Genomic DNA, 21134 nt, shown 5'->3' on the forward strand with positions numbered 1-21134 from the left:
GACACTGAAAAGATTCCACCGGAATGGGAAAGGTAGGCGGGGAGGAAGTTTAGTAGGAAAGAGACCGAGTTGTTTTAAACCTGTGGAGTTGTCCTTAGATAAGGAAACTGAGACAGGCCTTAGGTTCCATGCTCACGTCGAATATGTGTTAAGGGCTGGATTTGAACCCAGATCTTCCAGTTCTCTTTCCAATGTCACATGGCCTAGAGAGGCAGGTGGAACCTTCACAGATCTTGTCTCCCAGGGCCTCTGAGAAAGACCAGTGACACTGGCTGGGTACTTCAGTAACTGAACATGTTACACATTAATGTCTGGTTTTCTACTGGCTGATATAGGGAGCAAGGGCAGCCCTGCGATTTCATTGGCACAGGGTTCTACCTGAGTACAAACTCCCTCAATCTAGGGCTGGGCTCAGCATAAGTATTCAGTAGACAGGCAGAAGTCATTAGCCTGGGAACCTTGTGCCAGAGGTAAGATCTGAACCCAGGTATTCCTGGCTGTAGGCACGGTGGGGGGGGGGGGGGGGGAGTGACTAGGACAGTAGGCTTGGAATCAAGAAGACCTGAGTTCAAATTTAACATCAGAAACTTCCTAGCTGTGTGACCTTAGACTAGTCACTTTACTCTGCTACTGAAGAAATGGCAAACCATTCCAGTATCTTTGCTGAGAAGACCTTATGGCTATACAGCCACAGGATCACAGAGTCAGAAAGGCAAAACTGGCTCTGAGTCAAGTCCTCTGTCCCACATTGCCTTTCAAATGTATATATTGTAGTAAAAGAGGCCTTTGTTTTTTTTAATGATCACATGTCAAGTGACATTCTAAATCGCCCCCCCCCCAAGGGAAGGTCACATCACATGTTTGTCAGTGGTTGAACCTGAGAACCTATAGTAAGATGATATGCCATTCTCTCAGTCTTGTCATCACTGGGTCAGGCACAGGGTGGGAGCAGACCCTCACAGCTGTCTGGTCTAATCTTAGGCCCCATACCAAACAGACCTTGCTTTTGCTCACCTGGTCATGTCAACAGTTGTCACGTTGAACTTGACTCCTTTCAACCAGAGGACCATGAAGAGGCGTTGGCAAAAGGGACAATTTCCAATGCATTCGCCATCAAAACCAGCCTGCCAAGAAACATAAGACATCTTCAGCTGAAAGTGGACAAAAAAGCAACTCCATACTTGAGTTTTCATATTTAAACTAGAGAATATAGGCAAATTAATCCCAAATGATTAGTTAAATCAATAAATACCTAGTAAGTGGTTGATTGTGCACCCATTCTGGAGATACAAAGAAAGGCGAAAATGGCTCCCGACTCCGGGGAGCTCACATTCTAATTGGGGAGACAAGGTGCAAACAACCAGATACAACTAAGGTAGAGACAAGGTAAAGCTAAAGTCATCTTGGAGAGGAGGCAAGGCAGGACTCTAGGGGTGGAGGGAAGACCAGGGAAGCTGGGAAGTGCAGGTCAGGAAGGGGAGCATGGCAAGAATGGGGGACAGTCAGTGAAGAGCTACAGAGGCAGGGGATGGAGTGTCATGAATGAATAGAGTCCGACATAGTGGAGTAGGGGGCTGGCTTATGAAGAGATTTCAATGGCAAACAGGATTGTATATTTGGTCCCAGGACTAAGAGGGAACCACTAGTTTTGGAGGGGAGAAGCCTCTTTAGCAGTTGAGGAAGATGAAGCAGAAAAAGGCCCAAGGAAGGGAAGCCCAGTAACAGTAGAAGGGGACAAGGGCGTGAAGCCAAGTGGTGGCCCTGCCGGAGGAGCGAAGTGTGTCTAGGTGAGAACTAGTATAAAGGCCTTGACAAGCGAGCGACTCTGTGGAATGAGTGCAAGTGATGAAGGGTGTATATTAGCTAGGCTGCCAGCCTGGGTGACTGACAGCTTGCTGGTGGTCTGGGCAGCAATAGAAAGGTTCAGAAGAGTGGAGGATTTAAGGGGAAAGATAGAATTCTGCTCTAGACATGTAGTATTTTAGTGACAGGACATCCCATTTGAGCTATCTTGAAAGGCAGTTGGAGATGTGAAACAAGGTCAGTAGAGACCGGACAGCTTACAGAGAAAATAAGGGAATTCTTTTCATTGAGATGATGGGAGCTAAGGAGCTCGCCAAGCAAGGTCACCTAGAGGAAAAGGGCCAGGTCAGCTCTTTGGGAGATACTCACAGTTATTGGACACAATGGAGGAGTAGTTCAACAGGTAGGAGAGGAACCAAGAGAGAGAGCAGGGTCAGAGAGAAGCTGGGGAGTATCCAGAAGAGGGTGATCGAGAGTGTCAAAGGCTGCAGAGAAGCCAAGAGGGAGAACTGAGAAAAGGTCATTAGCTTTAGCAAAAGTTTGGACACATTGACATCAACTGTGGAGAGTTTAAGCCACTTTCCACCTTGCTTAGCTTCCTGTGCAGCCTTATTACCTAGTCATTCATCTGTCAGACTTGTTTGATGGGGTGACAATCCAAATATTTGGCAGGCCCTATCAGAACAATCCTTTTGGAAAAGAATTCATGCTGATGTTTACATGCTAGGTGTTGTAGAGGAACTGAATGCTCCATTGGAGGGATGGATGGCATGGCCTCTAGTTCCCCAAAGCCATGTGTCAGGTCTCCCGGCCAGCCATTCTCATGCCTATGCAGGGTAGGTGTATTACCCACCTGGGCTATGTGGGAGTGCTAGGCTAAACTGAGGTCTGCTGCCTACTCCTGTTACATTGCCCGTTTAGGGGAGTTTTTAGGATCCAAGTTTGCTCCTGGCTGTTATCCCTTAAAGAGGAATGCCCTCAACCAGGGGCCCAACACAAGGTCCATGGGTGAAATAGAACCCACAACTCTCCCCAGGACAGTACAAACTAGATCAAAATGGAATTGGGAAATATTTTTTTAAAAATCCAACTGCAATAAAACATAGATTATATTTTTAAACTAAATTCTCACAAGGATCTTTTTTAGAAGACCAATTAGTAGCCACTATTTCTATTTGGATTTGATACCAGTGCCCTAAGTTGTATTTGAAGGTTGATGCTAATCACACAAAGACAATTACATAGAGTGAATCTGAAATCAATTTATCAAACCTAGCAACAAAAAGTCAGAGAAGTTATGTTAATGAGAAGATACCAAATAATATGCCAAAAAGCAGTTTTCCTATTGGGAATGAGATAGCTCATCACCAGGGGAAATTTCCCAGTCACTAATGGACCCTCTTAGTGCTGGGAGTAGGGACAAAGATGAGGTGCCAGCTCCTTGATGTTCCCCTACTGTCTTTTTCCCCTCCAGGTACCTGTCTCTGAAGAGAGCTTGGAAGTGCACGTGACTCAGTTTGAAACTGGACGTCACCACAAGGCTTTTTCCTCTCCCAAGCTCACTGGTCAACTCTGCCAGGGACTTGAGCCCTGGCTTACATTCCTGTTGTCTTCCCTAACAGAAAGGAAACTCTGAGAGAAGGGACTTTTCCACCTCCTGGAGAAGTCTTTGCTATATAGTATCTATATCTCAGGTCTTTAATAAATGTTTGTTGATTGACTGACTGATACCTGCACATCATAGAACTGTAAATTTGGGCCTGAAGAGAGCTGAGAAGTCATTTATTTCTAGCTTCTTATTCTGTAAGGGGGGGAAACGGAAGCCTAGAGAGTACACACAGGGAGGATGTAGCAGAGCTATGATTTGAATCTAGCTACAAAGGCAGGTTGCTGCTTTCCTCCCAATATGTGCCTGTAACTTTCAATAAATATCATTTGGGGGTGGCTAGGTGGTGCAGTGGATAGAGCACTGACTCTGGAGTCAGGACCTGAGTGAGTTCAAATCTGCCCTCAAACACTTAATAATGACCTAGCTGTGTGGCCTTGGGCAAGCCACTTAACCCCATTTGCCTTGCCCCAAAAAAAGTCTAAAATAAATAAATAAATATCATTTGGCTACATGATTTGGGATGGTTCTCTTTTCATTTTCCTCATGTGACTATGGTCCGATCAACTAATTGTTCACGCAGAAATCTTTTGCTATCAAATGGTGGGGAACCTATGAAAATCAGCCCCTTGAACTCAGAACATTCTTCCCCTAAGGTGATTCTGTGTCTTTCAAGGCATTTTACAGACTCTTCCCTCAATCCCTGGCCCACCCCTCTATATACCCAGATATTTTTGTTCCTCCTTCCCAGGTCACCCTTGTTTTAATGTATAGCAGTGTCAGCTTCCTCCTCAAACCGTGACAGTCTGCTGGCCAGCTTGAGTTTGATCTCTGCCATTGTCTGCACACCGTCTGATTGAGGCCGCTGGTCCATCACCACAGTTCTTTGTTGGATCACTGACGGATTCCTCATCTGCATTGATTGTCAGCCGGACTCCATCTTTTCTCCTAGATTCTCAGGGACCTGGAGCTGACACGCTCCCCCGGGGTCTATTGCCTCCCACTACGCTCACTCCTTATTCCTTTCCCCTATCCTCTGAGGAAACTTTTCTTAAAAACAACACCAACAGCAACAACAACAACAGCAACAACAGCAACACACCAAAGCCTGCACTTAATGCTGCTTCTCCTTCTTGCTACTGTTCGATTCTCCCTATGAAAAATGATACCCTCTTTCGTGGCCTGTAAGGCGAGAAAATGGACACGAATCTCATTTCCCAGAGCTTAGCACTCTAGTGTTAAGAGATTTGGGGCTATTCAAGGAAGGACTAGCAGATGGGAAGTGATCAGCTCCACAGGACATGAAAGCTGTTAGTGCCACGATAACACTATAAGGTGATTCTAGGTACTTGGCCTTGAGGTAGGTCTTCCCAGTTGCTGTGGCACCCGTTCTACTCCAGTCAAGATGGGAGCTGAGATGTGGAAGGTGTGTGCCACATACTAGGGCCTTGAAAGGAAAACACCTGTCCCATCTTACTTTTCTGGAGAGGAGAGATAGCAGTTGTTAGCTTTTGGAGCTTAGAGGTATCACTTTTTGTTATCCTTTTGAATCTGTTAGGTGTTAGAAAGAAGCCAAGAACCTTTGTGGGGTCTGACCATGTCATCAGGTATGCAGAGGCAGACCTAACTGGTGTTAGTGACTAAAGCCTGGGAGAACAATATTACTGCTTGTCACTTCCCCACCAGGAGCCATTGTACTTAAAGTCAAGTTTGGAGGTCCTTGGTTACACAAGGTGAAGTTTCCACAGATCCCTCACCATCCACAAGGCTACCCCTTCCTCCCACTCCCCCCATTGAGAGTGAGTGGCATAGCATCCTCCTGACCCTGTTGGGCACCCTGAGGCCTAAGCAGAAGGCTTAGTCCAGGGTCCTGCTATCATGTGAGCATTAGTCTATTATAGTCTAGAATTCCAATCAAAATAAATTTACTCAGTGTTATTAAAAGGAAACAATTTAATAAAAACACACACTGTTATTTGCCAGGGCAGCAATGCTTGGTCAGAAAGAAATCCTGCAAAGCAGTGGGAACAATGCCAAATCTGAAGAACATCAATCCCTTGACCCCTGCCCTCCCCCCAGAACACACACACACACACACACACACACACACACACACACACACAAACACACACACATACACACACACAGTACATTTCTGCCTCAGGAGATTAAAGAAGTGTCAGAACCAACTTCATCTGGAAAATGACCTGGTCCCTTTAAGTAGAAAGCAGCTCAGACCCCAGAAGCAGTGAAATTATCTGTTCTACGTGCTTTTGGTGCTCTGGAGTCCCCTAGTATAGAAGCCAGTTCCTTAGTATTCTATTTCATGAAATACCTTTGTTTTGAGTTTGTCATGTCCTTGTTCTCCTGCTGCCCCTCTGCTAGCCAGTTTGTTATGGCAGAAGAGAAGCAGTGGCTAAGGCCTCCTAAACCACAGTTTTCAACAGATACAGAGTTGAGGGATGCCTCAAACCTCAGTCTTGGTGTCAGGGATCCCCAGTTTAAGGGACCCTGGGTTCAACTTGCTTTCCCTAGCCACCTTTACAAGATGTGGTCCCTTGTTCCTACTTGCCATTTTTTCCTTTTAACCTATCATTGATTGCTTGGCACATTAGCCCCTAGTGGTTCTTGGATGCTTGCCACTCTTCTGTTCTCCAGGTCCTTATTATTTGCCCCCTCCCCTCTGTTTTTCCTTTGCCATCTTGACTCAGGTTTTCCTGAGAGTTTTTGGGGAGCCTTGAGCTTACATATTCTACTTTTCCTGTTATATCTTCAGCTTGCCTCATTTACTGTTTCCCTTAACCCTTTCATGTATAAACATTCAGATCTCTTCTCACATAGAAAAAATACAGCCCATCAGAAAACAAAAAAAACAAAGCAAAAACAGCACCAACCCACAACAAACTGCACTTGATGCTTTAGCCCCCTTCTTGCTATGGAATTACAATGGGGCGAGAGGGGGGACTAATTGGCACTTGTTTTTTTTTTTTTTTTTTTACTGTTTTTGGAATTTTTGTTACAGCAAGAATTTTATAATTCAAATTACGTTTCCTCGCTCAGCTATTCATTCTGTTATCTAAAACAGTAGTGATAGACTGAGCTTTTCTACAATAAAGAATTACAAAGTTAAAGACAGGAAAACTTTGTTTTCTCATCTGTGAAATGAGCTGGAGAAGGAAACGAGGAACCACTCCAGTATCTTTGCCAAGAAAACCCCTAATGGGGCCACAAAGAGTGGACACGACTGAAACGACGGAACAACAACAACAAATTTGCTGAAAATCCCCCCTCCCCCCAACCATTTACCCATCTATTAAACATTGATTTGTTTTTAGGTTTTCCTATTTTTTTGGGGTTCCTTTTTTCTTTCTTTCTTTTTTTTTATCTCTTTTAAATGAAGAAGCACTCAAGGCCTAGCATTTGGTGTGCTAGGCCTGGCATTTGCTTGGTACATCCAGTTCAGAGTTCCTTATTCTTTAGTTTGCCACGTTTGCTTTTGTTTCTCCCCTCACCACCCCCCACGAAAGACTTTTTTTTTTTCTTTTCCGGTGAGGCAGAGGTTCCATCTTTCCTTTTAAACGGCAGGCACGTCAGGGGCACTGTTCACTGCTTTCTGGGCAGCCTCTTTGGCCTGGTGGGCTTGCAGCACCGCTACGGCTTCATCCACCTTGGAACGGAGAGACTCCGGGGACTCCAGCATGTGAAGGAGCTCCGAGTTGTCGATCTCCAGCAACATGCCGGTGATCTTACCGGCCAGGGTCGGGTGCATGGCCTGAATGAGCGGAAACAGTCGTTCTCCCAGCATCTGCTTCTGCTCCTGAGGAGGGGCAGACGCCAACATGGAGGCGGTTAGGGGTTCCTGACCTTGCACGTGAACGGCGGGCTGCTGCACGGCGACCTGGGCTTGGGCGTTGAGGTGCTGCTGAGGATTGCGGACGCCGGCGGCGTACTTGTATTGGGGGGCCGGGCGGACGGCAGAGGTGCCGACGGCGGAGGCTCCCGCAGGGCGCGGTCCCATGGTCTGGGTGGAGGTGTTGGCCACGCGGGCGGCCACCACCCTGGGCACCTGCGAAGACGCCGGCCTCATGGTTCCGAAGGGCGGCCTGGGGGCCGCCGGGCGGATGGCGCCGGGGATGTTCTGGAACGGGTGGGGGCGGGCCCCCTGGGCCGTCCAGCGGGGACTCGGCCGGAGGGGGGCGATCTGGCCGGCGGGATAGTAGGCGGCGCGGTTCTGGGTCTGGGGGATGGCGGCCATGAAGTAGCCCGACGGGGGCTGGTAAGGGTTGATCACGGGGTTGGGCACGGCCCGGACGCTGGCCATGCGCTGCATGTACTGGTTGGTCAGGTGGGCCTGCCGCTCCTCCTTGCGCTGGGCCAGGGCTATGTAGAGGGGCTTCGTGGCCACGATCCTGCCGTTCATCTCGGTGACGGCCTTGGTGGCCTCCTCAGGGGAGGAGAAGCACACGAAGCCAAAGCCTTTGCTGCGGCCTCCCTCCATCATCACCTTGGCGCTGGTGATGGTGCCGAAGGGGGCGAACTCCTTGCGCAGGCGCTCGTCGTCGATGCCGTCGTCCAGGTTCTTCACGTAGAGGTTGACCCCCTGGTAGCGGGTGATGCGGTCCTGCTTCATCTGCTCGAAGCGGCGCTTGAGCTCCGTCTGGCGCTCCATCTTCTTCTGGGCCCGGCCCACGTAGATCTTCTTGCCGTTCAGCTCCTTCCCGTTCATCTCGTCCACGGCCTTCTGGGCGTCCTCGTGCCGCTCGAAGTTGACGAAGCCGAAGCCCTTGGAGGTGCCGCTCTCGTCCGTCATGACCTTGACGCTCAGCGCCGGGCCAAACTTGCCGAAGAGCCTCTTGAGGCGGAGGTCGTCCATGTCCTCGCCAAAGTTCTTGATGTAGACGTTGGTGAACTCTTTGGCCCGGGCCCCCAGCTCGGCCTCCCTCTCCTTGCGGGACTTGAAGCGCCCCACGAAGACCTTGCGGTCGTTGAGCAGCATGCCGTTCATCTTATCGATGGCCCTCTCGGCGGCCTCGCGGGTCTCGAAGTGCACGAAGCCGTAGCCCTTGGAGCCGTTCTCGTCGCACACCACCTTGCAGGACAGGATGTTGCCGAAGGCGGAGAAGGTGTCGAACAGGGCCTTGTTGTCGATGGACTTGTCCAGGTTCTTGATGAAGATGTTGCCCACGCCGCTTTTGCGCAGGGAGGGGTCCCTCTGGGACCACATGATGCGCACCGGCTTGCCTTTGATGACATCGAAATTCATGGTCTCCAGGGCCCTCTCGGCGTCGGCCGGCTGCTGGAAGTTGACGTAGGCGTAGCCCAGCGAGCGCCGGGTGATCATGTCCCTGCAGACGCGGATGGAGAGGATGGGCCCGGCCGGGCTGAACTTCTCGTACAGCATCGCCTCGCTCACCTCCGGGTGCAGGTCCCCCACGTACAGCGAGGCCGTGGGGTAGCTGGGGGCGCTGGGATGCATGGCGCCGCCGCCTGCCTCCCGGCCGGGAGGGGGAAGAAGAAGCGCAGGCCGCGGGGAGGGGGGAGGGGCCGAGGAAGCCGAGCCGGAGCGGGAGGAGGCGGAGGAGGAGGAGCAGGAGGAGGAGGAGGAGGAGGGGAGGAAGAGGAGGCCGAGGGGGGGGGCGGCGGGGGGCGCCGCGGAGGGGGGGGCGCCGCCCGAGAGCAGGAGCCGCAGGAGGCCGAGGAGCAGGAGGGGCCCGGGCCGCCGCCGCCGCCGCCGCAGCCGCCGCTCCCGCCGCTCCCGCCGCTGCCGCCGCCGCCGCTGCCGCCGCCGCAGCCGCCGCCGCCGCCGCCGCCGCCGCCGCCGCCGCCGCCGACGCGAGCTCGCCAGCCAGAGGGAAGGAGCGGCACGGCTGGGGGGGCCGCAGCAGTCTGCAGCCGGGCTAGGGGCTGGGCGGGGGAGGGGCCGGCCGGGAGGGAGGGCGAGCGCGCAGGGACAAAAAGCTGCCGACTCGAAGCGGCGCCGGCTCCACCGCGGCGGCGCGCTGCGCAGGGGGGGCGGCGACTGGGCCGGGGAGGGGGCCCGAGGGGAGCGGGGGGAAGGGAGAGCCGGGGGGGGGGGAGGGACTAGAGGGCCTCGGCGAAGCAGGGCGGGGCCCGGGGGCAAAGGCAGCTCGGCCCCGTGGGGGGGGGGGGGGGCGGCCTGAGTGCCAATCCGGCCCCGGGCCGGCCGCAGGCCCCACCTCACTGTGGGGGGGGAAGCCCAGCCCCCACCTCCCCGGACTTACAGGAGGCCCCTTGGCGCACCCCGAAGCACCCCAAGCGATCCTGTCACCCTCCCCCCAAGCAGCTCCAACTCCCCCCCCCCCCCCCAGGGCATCTCTCGGCGCGGATCCCGGGCTTTGGCCACCACGGCCGGCCTGCTGCAGCCCGTGACGCGGCTGAAGGAACCGAGGCCTACAGGGGCACACGCTGGCCCCGGGTCCCGCCGGCTCTGCCCCACAGCCGGGGCCACAGCAGCATGACATCCACAGGCCCGTGACTGACATCGGCTCGGAACGCCCAACAATGCTCCAGGCTTCCAAGGTTCCCATGGCACCCGCTCTGGAGGACAAGCACCATCTACAGGTGCAGCTGCATGAGCCCCCAGGGCCACAGAAACCCGCGTGCTGCGACCCTCAGGCAGCGTCCTTCGTAGGCGCCCACAGACCCTCCAGGATGGCGCCTGCCCGCCCCCAACTGCAAAGACAAGGGCCAGGAACACTGTCACAACCACAGGCTCTCCAAGGGGGCACACCTCGAATCCAACCAGCCACCGGCCCTGGGCGCCCAGGTGGTGGAGGGGATGGAGGGCACATGGCAGCCCCGCCCCCAGCACAGGAAGCGAGGGACGCTCCAGACCCCCCAAACCTCATGCCAGCCACCGCCAACAACAGAGACAATGCTGCGGCTCAGGGCATACCACCCCCCATGGTCTATGCCAGGGTCCCTGAAGCTCATGATGATGCCTCCCTAGCCATGGGAGACGGAAGGCACGCAGTAACTGCCAATGTGCTCACGGCTCAGATTCCCCCAGGTCATCTGCGGGGATCTTTACTCGGGGGAGGGGATCAAAGTCCTGAAGTATTGGCCCATCTGAGCCGGGCTCAAGCACTTCTTGATGGTAGCCAGAGAGACCGAGCACTGAGGCAGCGACACCGAGCCCACGCCATCCCGGACAATGTGCTCACGGCTCTGCTTCAGTCAATGGAAAGAAGAGCTGGTGGCATGGCCCACCCCAGAAGGAGTAACACCCTCCCCCCGCACATCCTGATGGCATTACATACACACGGCCCAGCTGCTCCATGGGCCCAAGCCACATCTGAGGACATCCCCGAAGACCTTGGCAGGGCAAATGCAGGGCCTTAACACATCTACCCTCATCTATGCCCTCGAGGTCATGGCTTTGCGGGCCACAAATACCCCCCTACTCTACAACAGGTGGCCTCAACGCTGACTCCAACAGCCCAAAAACACACTGAAGAAGGGGAGGATCTGCCAGAAGAAATGAGGAGGGGGCATTATTTTAATGACGAAAAATAAAAATTTCTTCCCCATCAAATGGCGGGGGAAAGGTTTCTCATGTTTTGATCAGTGTTTCTGACCCCCTCCCCTCTATCTACCTTCACCCTGCTTCTCCCTTCGCCACCTTCTCCCTACCCATGGGTTCCCACGCTCTGCCCCCCCCCATCCCTGCAAACGATACAGCCCCACCCCCCAGTACCCAATTGAAGAATTAGAATTGGGAAGACCCAGGGCCCTGGTCTAGCTTCCTCCTGCCCCTCATTTCTTTCTGCTTTCCATCACATTGCAGAAAAGGAAGGGATAATGTGTGTGTGGCTGTGTGCAGGGGGGCAGGAGGGGGAGGAGTGCCTGTCTGAGGCACAGAAGCTTGGGGGATGGGGGCCCCCCACCTGGCCTAGGTCAGGGAGAGAGTCTCCTAGCAACCACAAACTGGTTTTCCTGGGCAACAGAGGAAAACCTCTCAAGCCCCAGCAACGCAGCTGGTTACCCTGACAACAACTCAGGAAAGGGGGAGGTGGGTGGAAGCACAGCGCTTTGGGAAGACAGCAGCACTTCAACTGGGAGGGAGGCCATCTATTAAGATTTGGAAATCTAACAGGAAAGAAGCCAGGGCAGCAAAGGGAGAGGGGCAGCAAAAGCAGGGGTGGGGGCAGCAAAGGGAGGGGGGCAGCAAATAGAGTGGGCCAGCAAAAGGAAGCAAGCAACAAAGGGAGGGAGGGGGAAGTAAAGGGAGAAGCAGGGGGGCCAGCCCAGCTCCTTCCCAAGTTCCTCTGCTGCTTTGAGTGTGTGTGGGGGGGAGCCTTTCCCCAAAGCTGATGGAAGACTAGAAGCACCGCAATGCAGGTTGCCACATCAAAACAGTAAGAGCAGGGCACCAAGGCCAACTGCTAGGTGTCGCTGTCATCCAGCAGCTGCCCAGCTCGCCCTGTTCACATGGCCAAAACCTGCCCATTTCATGGCTGGCTGATCTCCATCAAATGGTAACTAAGTGAAGAATTCTATAAGCAAAAAGAATGTAGGGATCCAAATTGGAAAGATGGTCCAATTGGGTGATGACTACATCAAAGGAGTTGAAAAAGGACAAATTGCTACTTTCTCAAATCTCTGTTCTTGGCCATGTTTCTAACGGACCTTTTCACCATCAGGCCCTCCACAAAATTCCTAATCTTTCCCCTTTCCCTGGTGCTAGGACAGGAGGAGCTGTGGGTAGACACGAGTAGTTCCTCATTCTCTGAGAGCCACCCCCAGCAGGCTGCAGCCCTCTGGGGAACAAAACTTGGACATTTGAGTGCTCTGAGGCAACCCATGGGTCTACCTGTGCCTACCTCTTCTCCCACACTCCCACCCAGACATCAAACTCATGATTGTTACAAATTCAAGGACATTCCTCAGGCCCCCTTTCCCCCCACATCTGGTTGCTCTAACCCAGTGAAGCAGCAAGGTTCCTTTTTCACAGGGCAGCCTGACTGAGGAGCTGGGGTTCATATGGGGAAACTGAGGTGGATAAAAAGCTAGCTACAAAATACTTATAATTTGCAGAGCCTAAATAAAGAGAAGAATTTACATGTTGGCCTGGGACTAGGAGACACAATTTGATGACTCCATATTACACACGGCTACTCTCTTCCCATTTGCTCCAATATGGCCACTTTGCCCTCCTTAAAGACACAGGCTGGGAAAATGTGCAGCAGGAGCCTGGAAAGCAAACCAATGATGCTGCCTCCCATCAGACTCAAACCTCCACGAAGAAACTGTTCCTTAGGCCTGCCAACTCTCCATTTCCTATAATTTCCTAAAGCAGGGGTGGCCTCCATCTCTGTTCTTTCTGCCCCTCCTCTTCTCCGTAGCTTTGGGGCTTTTCCCCAAATTATCCCCACTTTAACTCACCTTCTTTACCGAGACTTGGTTCCTGACATCCCTCTTGCTGGGAAAAGCTTCCTCCATTGTTTTTAAAGTCTCTAGTGTCTTTCCAACTTGGTTGGTGACAGGGTGATGAAGGATTGGGCCATGGCCGCTCTTGAGGAACATTTGCTACAGCATAGAAGGGCTTTGCTCTTCTTGGTGAAGTCCCACGTCTTTTTTCTTTTCTTAGGTTTTTACAACGCAAACGGGGTTAAGTGGCTTGCCGAAGGCCACACAGCTAGGGAATTATTGTCTGACGCCGCATTTGAACCCAGGTACTCCTGACTCCAAGGCTGGTGCTTCATCCACTACGCCACCTATCCGCCCCAAAGTCCCGCTTCTTAAAGTGTGGAATAGATACTGAGACCTGATTCTTCACCTGAGGGTCCCAGAAACTCACTGAAGACATTGACCTCAGGCAAGTCACCTTTGGGTGTCAGGATCCTTACAGTTAGCTAAGTCCCCATGACATATAGAATGTTGATAGTAAGGGACAAGTCACACAGCATGCCTCTTCATTTTACAGTTGGAAAACCCAGCTAATTGAACATCTGGAACCTCTCTGTTCATTTTTGGCAGATTACCCACACTTTTCCTAATCTTCAGCACCTCCTCCTCATCTACTGATCTCTTCCCTGCTGCCTCCTAGCTGTAAAAGTCCTTCCCCTGGTGCCCAGAAGCCTACCATTTCGCCTCCTTTTCATCTCCTTCAGATAACCTACTACACTTGCTGCCTTTACTTCCTCTTTTCACTGCCCTCTGACCTCATCACTCAACTGGAACCACTCTGTCTTAACTGAATCCAATGCCCTTTCCTCCATTCTCATTCTTGTTCACCCCTCTGTTAACGTCAGAAACTGGCCATCCATTTTCTTCGTGGAATCTCCCTCTACTTATTCTGCCAGTTCTCCTGTTGGCTAACCAATTAGTCCTCAATCTATTTTACTGGATTTTTCTCCAGGTAACGCCCAAGGGTCTGTCCTGGAAGTCTCTTCTCTCCTGATAGATTTCACTTGGTCATCTCACTACAGGGGCGCTAGGTGGCGCTGCAGGGAAGAGAATCCTGAACTTGGAACTGGGAAGATTTCATCCTGCAGAGTTCAAATCCAACCTCAGAAACTGACTAGCTATGTGACCCTGGACAAGTCACTTCATCCGGTCTGCCTCAGTTTGTGAATACCCAGAGCCAAGAGATGGAGTGTCTTATTCATGGGATGGCCAGGAGGACAGGATCACTGGATCAGAGAGCACATATTGAAGAAAGAGTATCCAAAGACTGGGAAGGAAGGGAAAGGCAGATAATGGAGGGTTCTCAATGCCACACAGGATTTGCTATTTCAGTCTTAGGGAGCCATCTTTCTGTAGAAAGTCTTTCTTGGTCCCCCCTCCTCCCCAACCCACTGCATGGCTCTGGAATATTTGCTTGTGGTCTCTCCTTATTAAACTGGGAGCCCCTGAAGATTGTACCCCCAGCATTAACACAATGTCAATCTAACATGAGTGAGTTGACTGGCTCATCCAGACCTTTCATTTGACAGAGGAGGACACTGATCAGAGAGTCAGTGACTTATCTAACTAAGCTCACACAGGAACTGACCGATTCCACCCCCCACCCCCAGATCCAAGGTTTACCCTATGATTCTAAACTAGGCCAGTCTTAAGATTCTATGTAGCCTCTCAGTTTCTTTTCTGTGGAACTTTGTCCATCAGCTCTCTCAGAACCAGAATCCAGAGCATTTTAAAGACTGGAAAAGCCCCAAATTTGGGGTGAGATTTTACTCCATGCAAAATCTTTCTCCCTCCATTGGACACAGTAGCATCCTCTCAGTTTTGGCCACCTTTGTGTAGGGGAGGGGGAGAAGGAGGAGATTAGGGAACCTCATTGGTCTTTGCAGCAGGATTTCTTTTGTGATGTCTGCGGAGGGAAGTCAGACAAAGCAGATAGTGGGGTCATCTTGAACTGGAGGGAGTGAAGAGAGCCTTAACCTGGGAAGTGGGGGAGGGAATGGAATTTGATAGTGGACATAACAGGAAGGGAGGGTACCCTTTGGGCACAAGAGAATACTCGAGGGGGTGTGAGGAAGAGGGAGAACATAGTCAAGCTTTCTGGGAAAACCCCATTTTTTTTTTGTTTCAGTAATGAACTGATTTAAAGGGCCAGAGCACAAATGGCCAACCTGATTAGTCAAATCCCTCCTAAGTGTCCCCTGAAAAATTGGCAGGAATGGAAGGAGAGAAAAACAACTTAAACTACCATGTCCCTGAAAAAAAGAATCCCCTGTCCCATAGCTAATCTCATAGAAAGCAAGTGTGTGGACCCTGAAAAGCAGGAACCTGGGACTGGTTTTCTTCTGAGATGATGTTGCCCCAAGAACTCTCAGTTGACTCAAAATGGAAAAAAAGGAGAAAAGAGGCATGGAGACAGGAGAGGCTCCAAGCCCTGCAATCCACTTGATGGGTTTTGAAATGAATTCATAAAACACCTACTGGGTGAGCTAGTTGCTAGAAATGGATGACCACTCCAGGTGCTATTTCCCCAACCAGTCTTCTCCTCAGAGTCCAAAGAAGCCAGAACATAGCATCACCCATTGCCAGGGCATAGAGGAGATAGCCCATCTATTCACAAAATCATCAATGGAAGTATTTCACCAACCCACTCTTGGTCTTTGGGAATCACAGACAACTGGTAAAGTCCAAACAAGAAGATGGGAGGGAAAAACTAGTTGGAGAACACAAACAAGTTGTGAACTCCTCCTTCCTCCCAGAACTGGGCAGCCCCAGGCAAATCTGGCTACCCACCAAACTTGAAGATGAAGATGCATCTTGAATATAGAAGCATCCTGTAGGTTGTTTCAAGGGGCAAAGGAAATAATGTCGGGAACATGTACAGTTGCTGTCCACTGGCCTGTGCCACAGCAGCAGAGGAAATTAGAGGACTTGCAATTTGAAAGTCAAGGGAGGGATTTTGTCTGAATGGCTAAAGGTAATGGGGCACTGGTATATAATGAACAGAATGAGACCCACACCGAAGTTTGATGTGCATTAAAAACAAATTTTCCCCTATTTTCTAAATACTACACAATGACCACACCGAGAATTCAGTGTGAAAACCAAGCAATCCCCATTGGGAACCTATGTGCCCAGGTTCTAGTATACCAAAGACGCACAATGGAGTGCAGGTAGAAGGGAAGGGGTCAGTGGCAGATGAGACAGACATCAGGAATAAATGTCTAGTTGGAGGCAGGAAGATGTGAATTATGATGGAGTGGAAAAAAGCCATAGCCAGGGCATCTGCTAGAACCAGGCAAAGAGAGCCAGGAAGGAACAAGTGAAGAAACTGAGACTGTTGGTTGGTCCGAGGGACAAGAACTACCTAGGAGCAACAGGCCAAGAGTAGTAGCAAGATGTATCCTGGGGCAGCTAGATGGCATTGCAGTGGATACTTTGACTTCTGCCATTTATAGCTGTGTGCATTTCACCCTGTTTGCCTCAGTTTCGTCAGCTGTCCAATGGACTGGAAAGGGGAATGGTCAAGCATTCCAGAATTTCAACCAAGAAAACCTCTGATGGGCTCACAAAGAGTCAGATTTGACTGAGAAACAACCAAGGAAGCACAGCACCAAGATGGATTTAAAGGGAGGTCATTTTCAGCTCATTTCAAGGGAGAGCTACTTGGCAACTAGCTCTTTCTTATAACGCAATGGAATGATCTGGCTCTGCGGGATAATGAACTGCTCATGATTCCAAGTGGCCCAGCGGTTTCCTTGGGCCAACAACAGCTGTTTTTAACAAACAAATCCGTATGGCTTCCAAAGTCAGATCCGTTAGCTTCTGGAGCCAGGAGGAAATGTGTTGGCCTGCTTCTCCTTCGAATTCACTGCAGAATTGATCAGTAAGCTTTTCTTAAGTCCTGGATACTGGGCCCTGAGCTTTGGTGGGGGTCACAGGGACTGTTGGGCAGCCTCAGCTATTAGCAAAAGAAAGAGGAAGCTTCCAGGGAGTCAAGCAGCCCTGACTGGGTTTCATTGTCTTGACCCTCTGAAAGGTTGTGTGGCTGTGGGATGCCTTCTACCTTTTGGGTTAAGAACCACTTGGAAGTTTACTTCAAGTGTCCTTCACATAGCTGGCTGGACAACACCTGGAGGTTGACCTGAGTCCAGACCCTCTCAGCCACCTCATTTTGCTCAACAGTGATGTATCTTAATAGCACAAGACAGGAGTGGAGAGGTCAGGGTTTTGTTAGTAAATCAGGACCCTAGAGTTGTTCCTCTTGTTAAGGATGGCCTTTCCCTCAAGGCAGTGAGGTGTGGAACTTGGTGCCATTGGGTCCAACCGAGCACTGCTGAGGGGTTGAGGACCCACCCATGGCTGCTTTTTATAGGACCCAGAGAATATTAGTTTCATATAGGACTCACTTCAGTTGAGCCAAGTAGAATTCTGGGAAGCCTAAGCAAAGGGGCAGAAGGGGAAGACTTGCCTTGATTGCTTCCTTGTTTGGTGCCTGGCAGGTCACTGGGTCTTGGAGGGGCTTTCCAAAGAAGCCACAAAAAGGAAACTCCAAGATCAAGGGCCAAAGTGGAAGCAGCCTCTCCCTGAACTGACCCATCTCTGGCACCCTCTGCCCATGCAGCCTTCTGATCAGCCTGGCTGCAGTGCTGCCAATGGGGGGGGGGGGGCTCAGCTCACTTGATAATAACTCCCTCTGAGAGAGCCAGAACAATGTAAAGTTTGGAAGTTGGGATCATCCCATCTCATGGCCACTCCCAAAGAAGGTTATGGACCCTGTGCACTTTAAGCCCTATTTGTCCCTAGCATCCCAATGTCGGCACCTTATGGTGCACCAGGCTGTGCCAGACCTGGAGGCAAAACACTCAAGTTCAAATGTGGCCTCAGATACTGCCTAGCTGGGGAACTCGCGCCATTGCTGCCTGACTCAGTTTCCCCAATTGTAAAATGGACCTAATAAAACACCCTACCTCCCAGGATTGTTGTGAGAACCCACACAGGGCCCGGTATACAGTAAGTGCTATCGAAATATGCGTTTCTTTCCTTCCTTCCTCTTACACCGAAGAGAAAATGGAAAAGTCAGAGGGGAAGTAACGGGGCTAAAAATCACACAGATAATGACTGGAAGACGACACACGTGGAATTCGAACCTGGATCTTCCTGAATGTGAGCCCAACACTCCAAGCCACCTTGGAGTGAAAACAAATGACCCAGATTGCTTTCTGGAATTCCAAGGAGTAACCCTTTAAGAGCTATTCATCTTCCTGGCCAAAAACATAGTCTCTTGACACCCTTCTCCTTGCTGACTGCTTTCCAACATCAGCCCACCCTTTGCTCCCTCCTCAAATTGGCCACCGGTCCAACTCACCTTGACAAAGAGCTCAATCTCAGGCTCCTGTTTGGCGCTGGGCCCCCAGTCTGCCATCTTGCCTTGTCTCCTGCACTGCCAGTTGGGTGCAGACCACCCCACTAAAGCACAGAAGCTTCCCTCTGGTGCCCAGGAAACAGTTAGACTTCTTTCAGTTGGCTCTTGCCGGGATGGGGCTGGAACTATGGGCAGACCCTTTTATCAAGATATGGGGTGACTAAACTTGAAACACTTCGGGGAAGTTCTTCAATTCATTTTCCTCCTTCCTGTTGACTTTAAAGTTTTGAATCAAGGAGGGGCAAAAGGAGGCGTGTATGAGTGGAAGGGAGTGCCTCTTAACCAGAGAGGTCTCAGAGGCATGACTCAGCATCACACACACACACACACACACACACACACACACACACACACACAGAAAGATTCAGTATACCCTAACAGCCCTGCTTTTATCTGTCAAATGGACCAAATCCTATCCCAAAACCTCCCTCTGAGGTCTGGGCTTCAAGCCCAGAAAAGGCCCTCTCCTTTCTGTTCCTATAACCTGACATCACCCACAAGCCCTTACAGGAAACAGGCTACCAAAGGCCTGGATTTTGTCAGTCAGGAAGGGAGGTCATTTACTGACTTGTCCTGTCCTGAAGAGGGGAAAAAATATGTCCTTTCTCCAATTTCCCTGTCCTCTTCCCATCCAAGCATTTTGAGCCAGAGCACACACATAATGGTGTCTGCCATTGTGGGCCACCATCATTGGCAGCCAGAGAAAAGTGGGGCATGGAGCAGATGTGGGAAGGCTCATTTCCCAGCCTGCTTGCAAATTTCACTTCTCTTCTAATGCTTGCCAACCAAGTGAGACAGTCAGATTTTTACCTCATTGGGGGTGGGGTGGGGATGGGAGGTGTGGTGGTCAACACCAACCCAGAAGATACTCCCAAACATTCTAATAAGGGCAAGAGAGATCAAACAAAGTGGTCAGACCTTCATTTCCCCAGTTGAGAGTCAGAGAATCCAACGTTCCAGCCCTCCATAGCTCAGATTCAAGCCAAGACACTGAACCACATCAGTAGAATGGAGGCAGTAGGGCAGGCACCCAGTGCTTGGAGTCTTGGACTTCCTGAAATCCTGAAAGCCTGAGTGGAAATCCCACCTTGGACACTTGATTATTCTGTAGCCCCCATTAAGTCATCTCATTTCTGCCTGCCTTCCCCATTTGTCAAATGGGAATAACAATTGCACCTGCCTCCCAGAGCCAGGATTAAATCAAGACCTCAGATGTCAAACATTTCAAACTTGAAAGCACCATGAAAATCCTGGTGAATGGTTGTCTACAGCATGTACTATGTGCCCAGCCCTGTGCTACTATCCCATTTGGACAACCCTGGGAGGTGGTGGCTCTCACAATTCCCAACTGACAGATGAGAAACCAAAGCAGACAAGTCACACTATCAGGAAATGTCGGAGGCTGGCTTGGAGCTCGGGCCCAGCACTCTTACTTTTATTCACTTCAGCTACCATTTGCAATGTGCCAGACAAAAAAAAAATTCCTGTTCTCAAGAAACATGGTATAGAGCAAAACTATGGAAAATAGCGGCCCTCTATCTATAATACATACATACACATGTAGGTAGAGGTATGTTTGCATCAACATGTCTATGCATTTAAAGTTGGCAAAAACTTACACCAGAAAATCTTTTTTGGATACTAAGGCTATGAATGATTGATTCCACGACCTTCTCCTCTAGGGGGCCCAAATGCCTTCCTTTTCCTCTCTTCTCTGCACTGAGAAGCCCAATTCTCAGGATCAGAAACCCTTGCATACTAACATGCCATCAGCAGATGGTCTGGGATGCACCTAGTAGCTTCCTTTTCTTCTTCCCTATGTATGCATGTATGTATAGATACATATAAATATGTTTTGGCTTTGACAAGGCAATGTGGTTAAGTGGCTTGTCCAAGGCCACACAGCTAGGTAATTATTAAGTGTCTGAGGCTGGATTTGAACTCGGGTCCTCCTGACTCCAGGGCCAGTGCTCTATCCACTGTGCCACCTAGCCACCCCTCCATGCTTTTTAGCACAATGTTTTCAGCAATGGTGTTAGACACATTCAAAGATGAACATGGCATCCAGGTCAGCTACTGCACGGATGATAAATAATTTAAATTGAAAAGGTTTCAAACCAAGACTAAAGTGGAGGGAGAGTTGGTATGTGGCTTTTGTTTGGAGATGACTGTGCGTTCAATAGTCTCTGAGACTGAGAGAAAGCAGACTATGGATCAATTCTCTGCTGCTTGTGCTAATTTTGGCCAAACTATTAACAGCAAGAGAAAATAGGTTTTCCACCAGCCAGCACCACCACAATCATATGTGGAGACATTAGTTACAGCAAATAAATATTGAATGCTGTGGATAAGTTCACTTGGTTTGGCAGTATGTTTTCCAGACATGTCCACATGGATAATAAGATTGATATACACACATTGCCAGAGCTAGGGAGGCTCTGAAGGAGAGTGTGGGAGTCAAGAAGTATTAGGCTCCCTACTAAAATGAAGGCGCTGACTTCATTGTTGTATGCCTGTAAAACCCGGACAGTCTCCCAATGCTAGGTCAGAAAATTGAATCACTTCCATTTGCATTGTCTCAGGAAGATTCTGCAGATCATCTGGTAGGAGAAGGTACCAGACACTGAGTCCTTCCTGGAGCTAAACTGTCAAACATTCAAATTCTGCTATAGACTCTAACTCCAGTGGGGGCTGGCCAAATTGTTAAATGTCAAACAAATGTTTGCCTAAAAGTATTTTTTATAGAGAATTCACACAGGGCAAGAGCTTATTTGGAAGTCAGTAGAAGCAATCCAAGGACTCTCTCAAGGTCTCTGAAAAAGTTTGGAGTTGATTGTGTGACTGGAGACACTGGCATGGTGTGCTCACATCAAA

At 50.4% G+C, this 21134-nt stretch overlaps 1 protein-coding gene and 1 pseudogene across 1 annotated transcript in view; both read right to left on the bottom strand.

Annotated features, from left to right (window-relative positions):
- Positions 1 to 18525, bottom strand: part of CLIC2 (chloride intracellular channel 2) — a 32532-nt gene extending 14007 nt beyond the window's left edge. The window contains exons 1-2 of the mRNA XM_074205284.1: positions 18204 to 18525; positions 1015 to 1124 (exon numbers count right to left, since the gene is read on the bottom strand). Of these exons, the coding sequence (XP_074061385.1) occupies positions 1015 to 1124; positions 18204 to 18260 (167 nt within the window). The 5' untranslated portion in view covers positions 18261 to 18525. The remainder of the gene's footprint in view (positions 1 to 1014; positions 1125 to 18203) is intronic.
- LOC141501383 (polyadenylate-binding protein 1 pseudogene) lies at positions 1138 to 9014 on the bottom strand (annotated as a pseudogene).
- Positions 18526 to 21134: the final 2609 nt, after the last annotated feature.

Source organism: Macrotis lagotis, chromosome X (genome assembly GCF_037893015.1).
Source record: "Macrotis lagotis isolate mMagLag1 chromosome X, bilby.v1.9.chrom.fasta, whole genome shotgun sequence".
Lineage (NCBI taxonomy): Eukaryota > Metazoa > Chordata > Mammalia > Peramelemorphia > Peramelidae > Macrotis > Macrotis lagotis.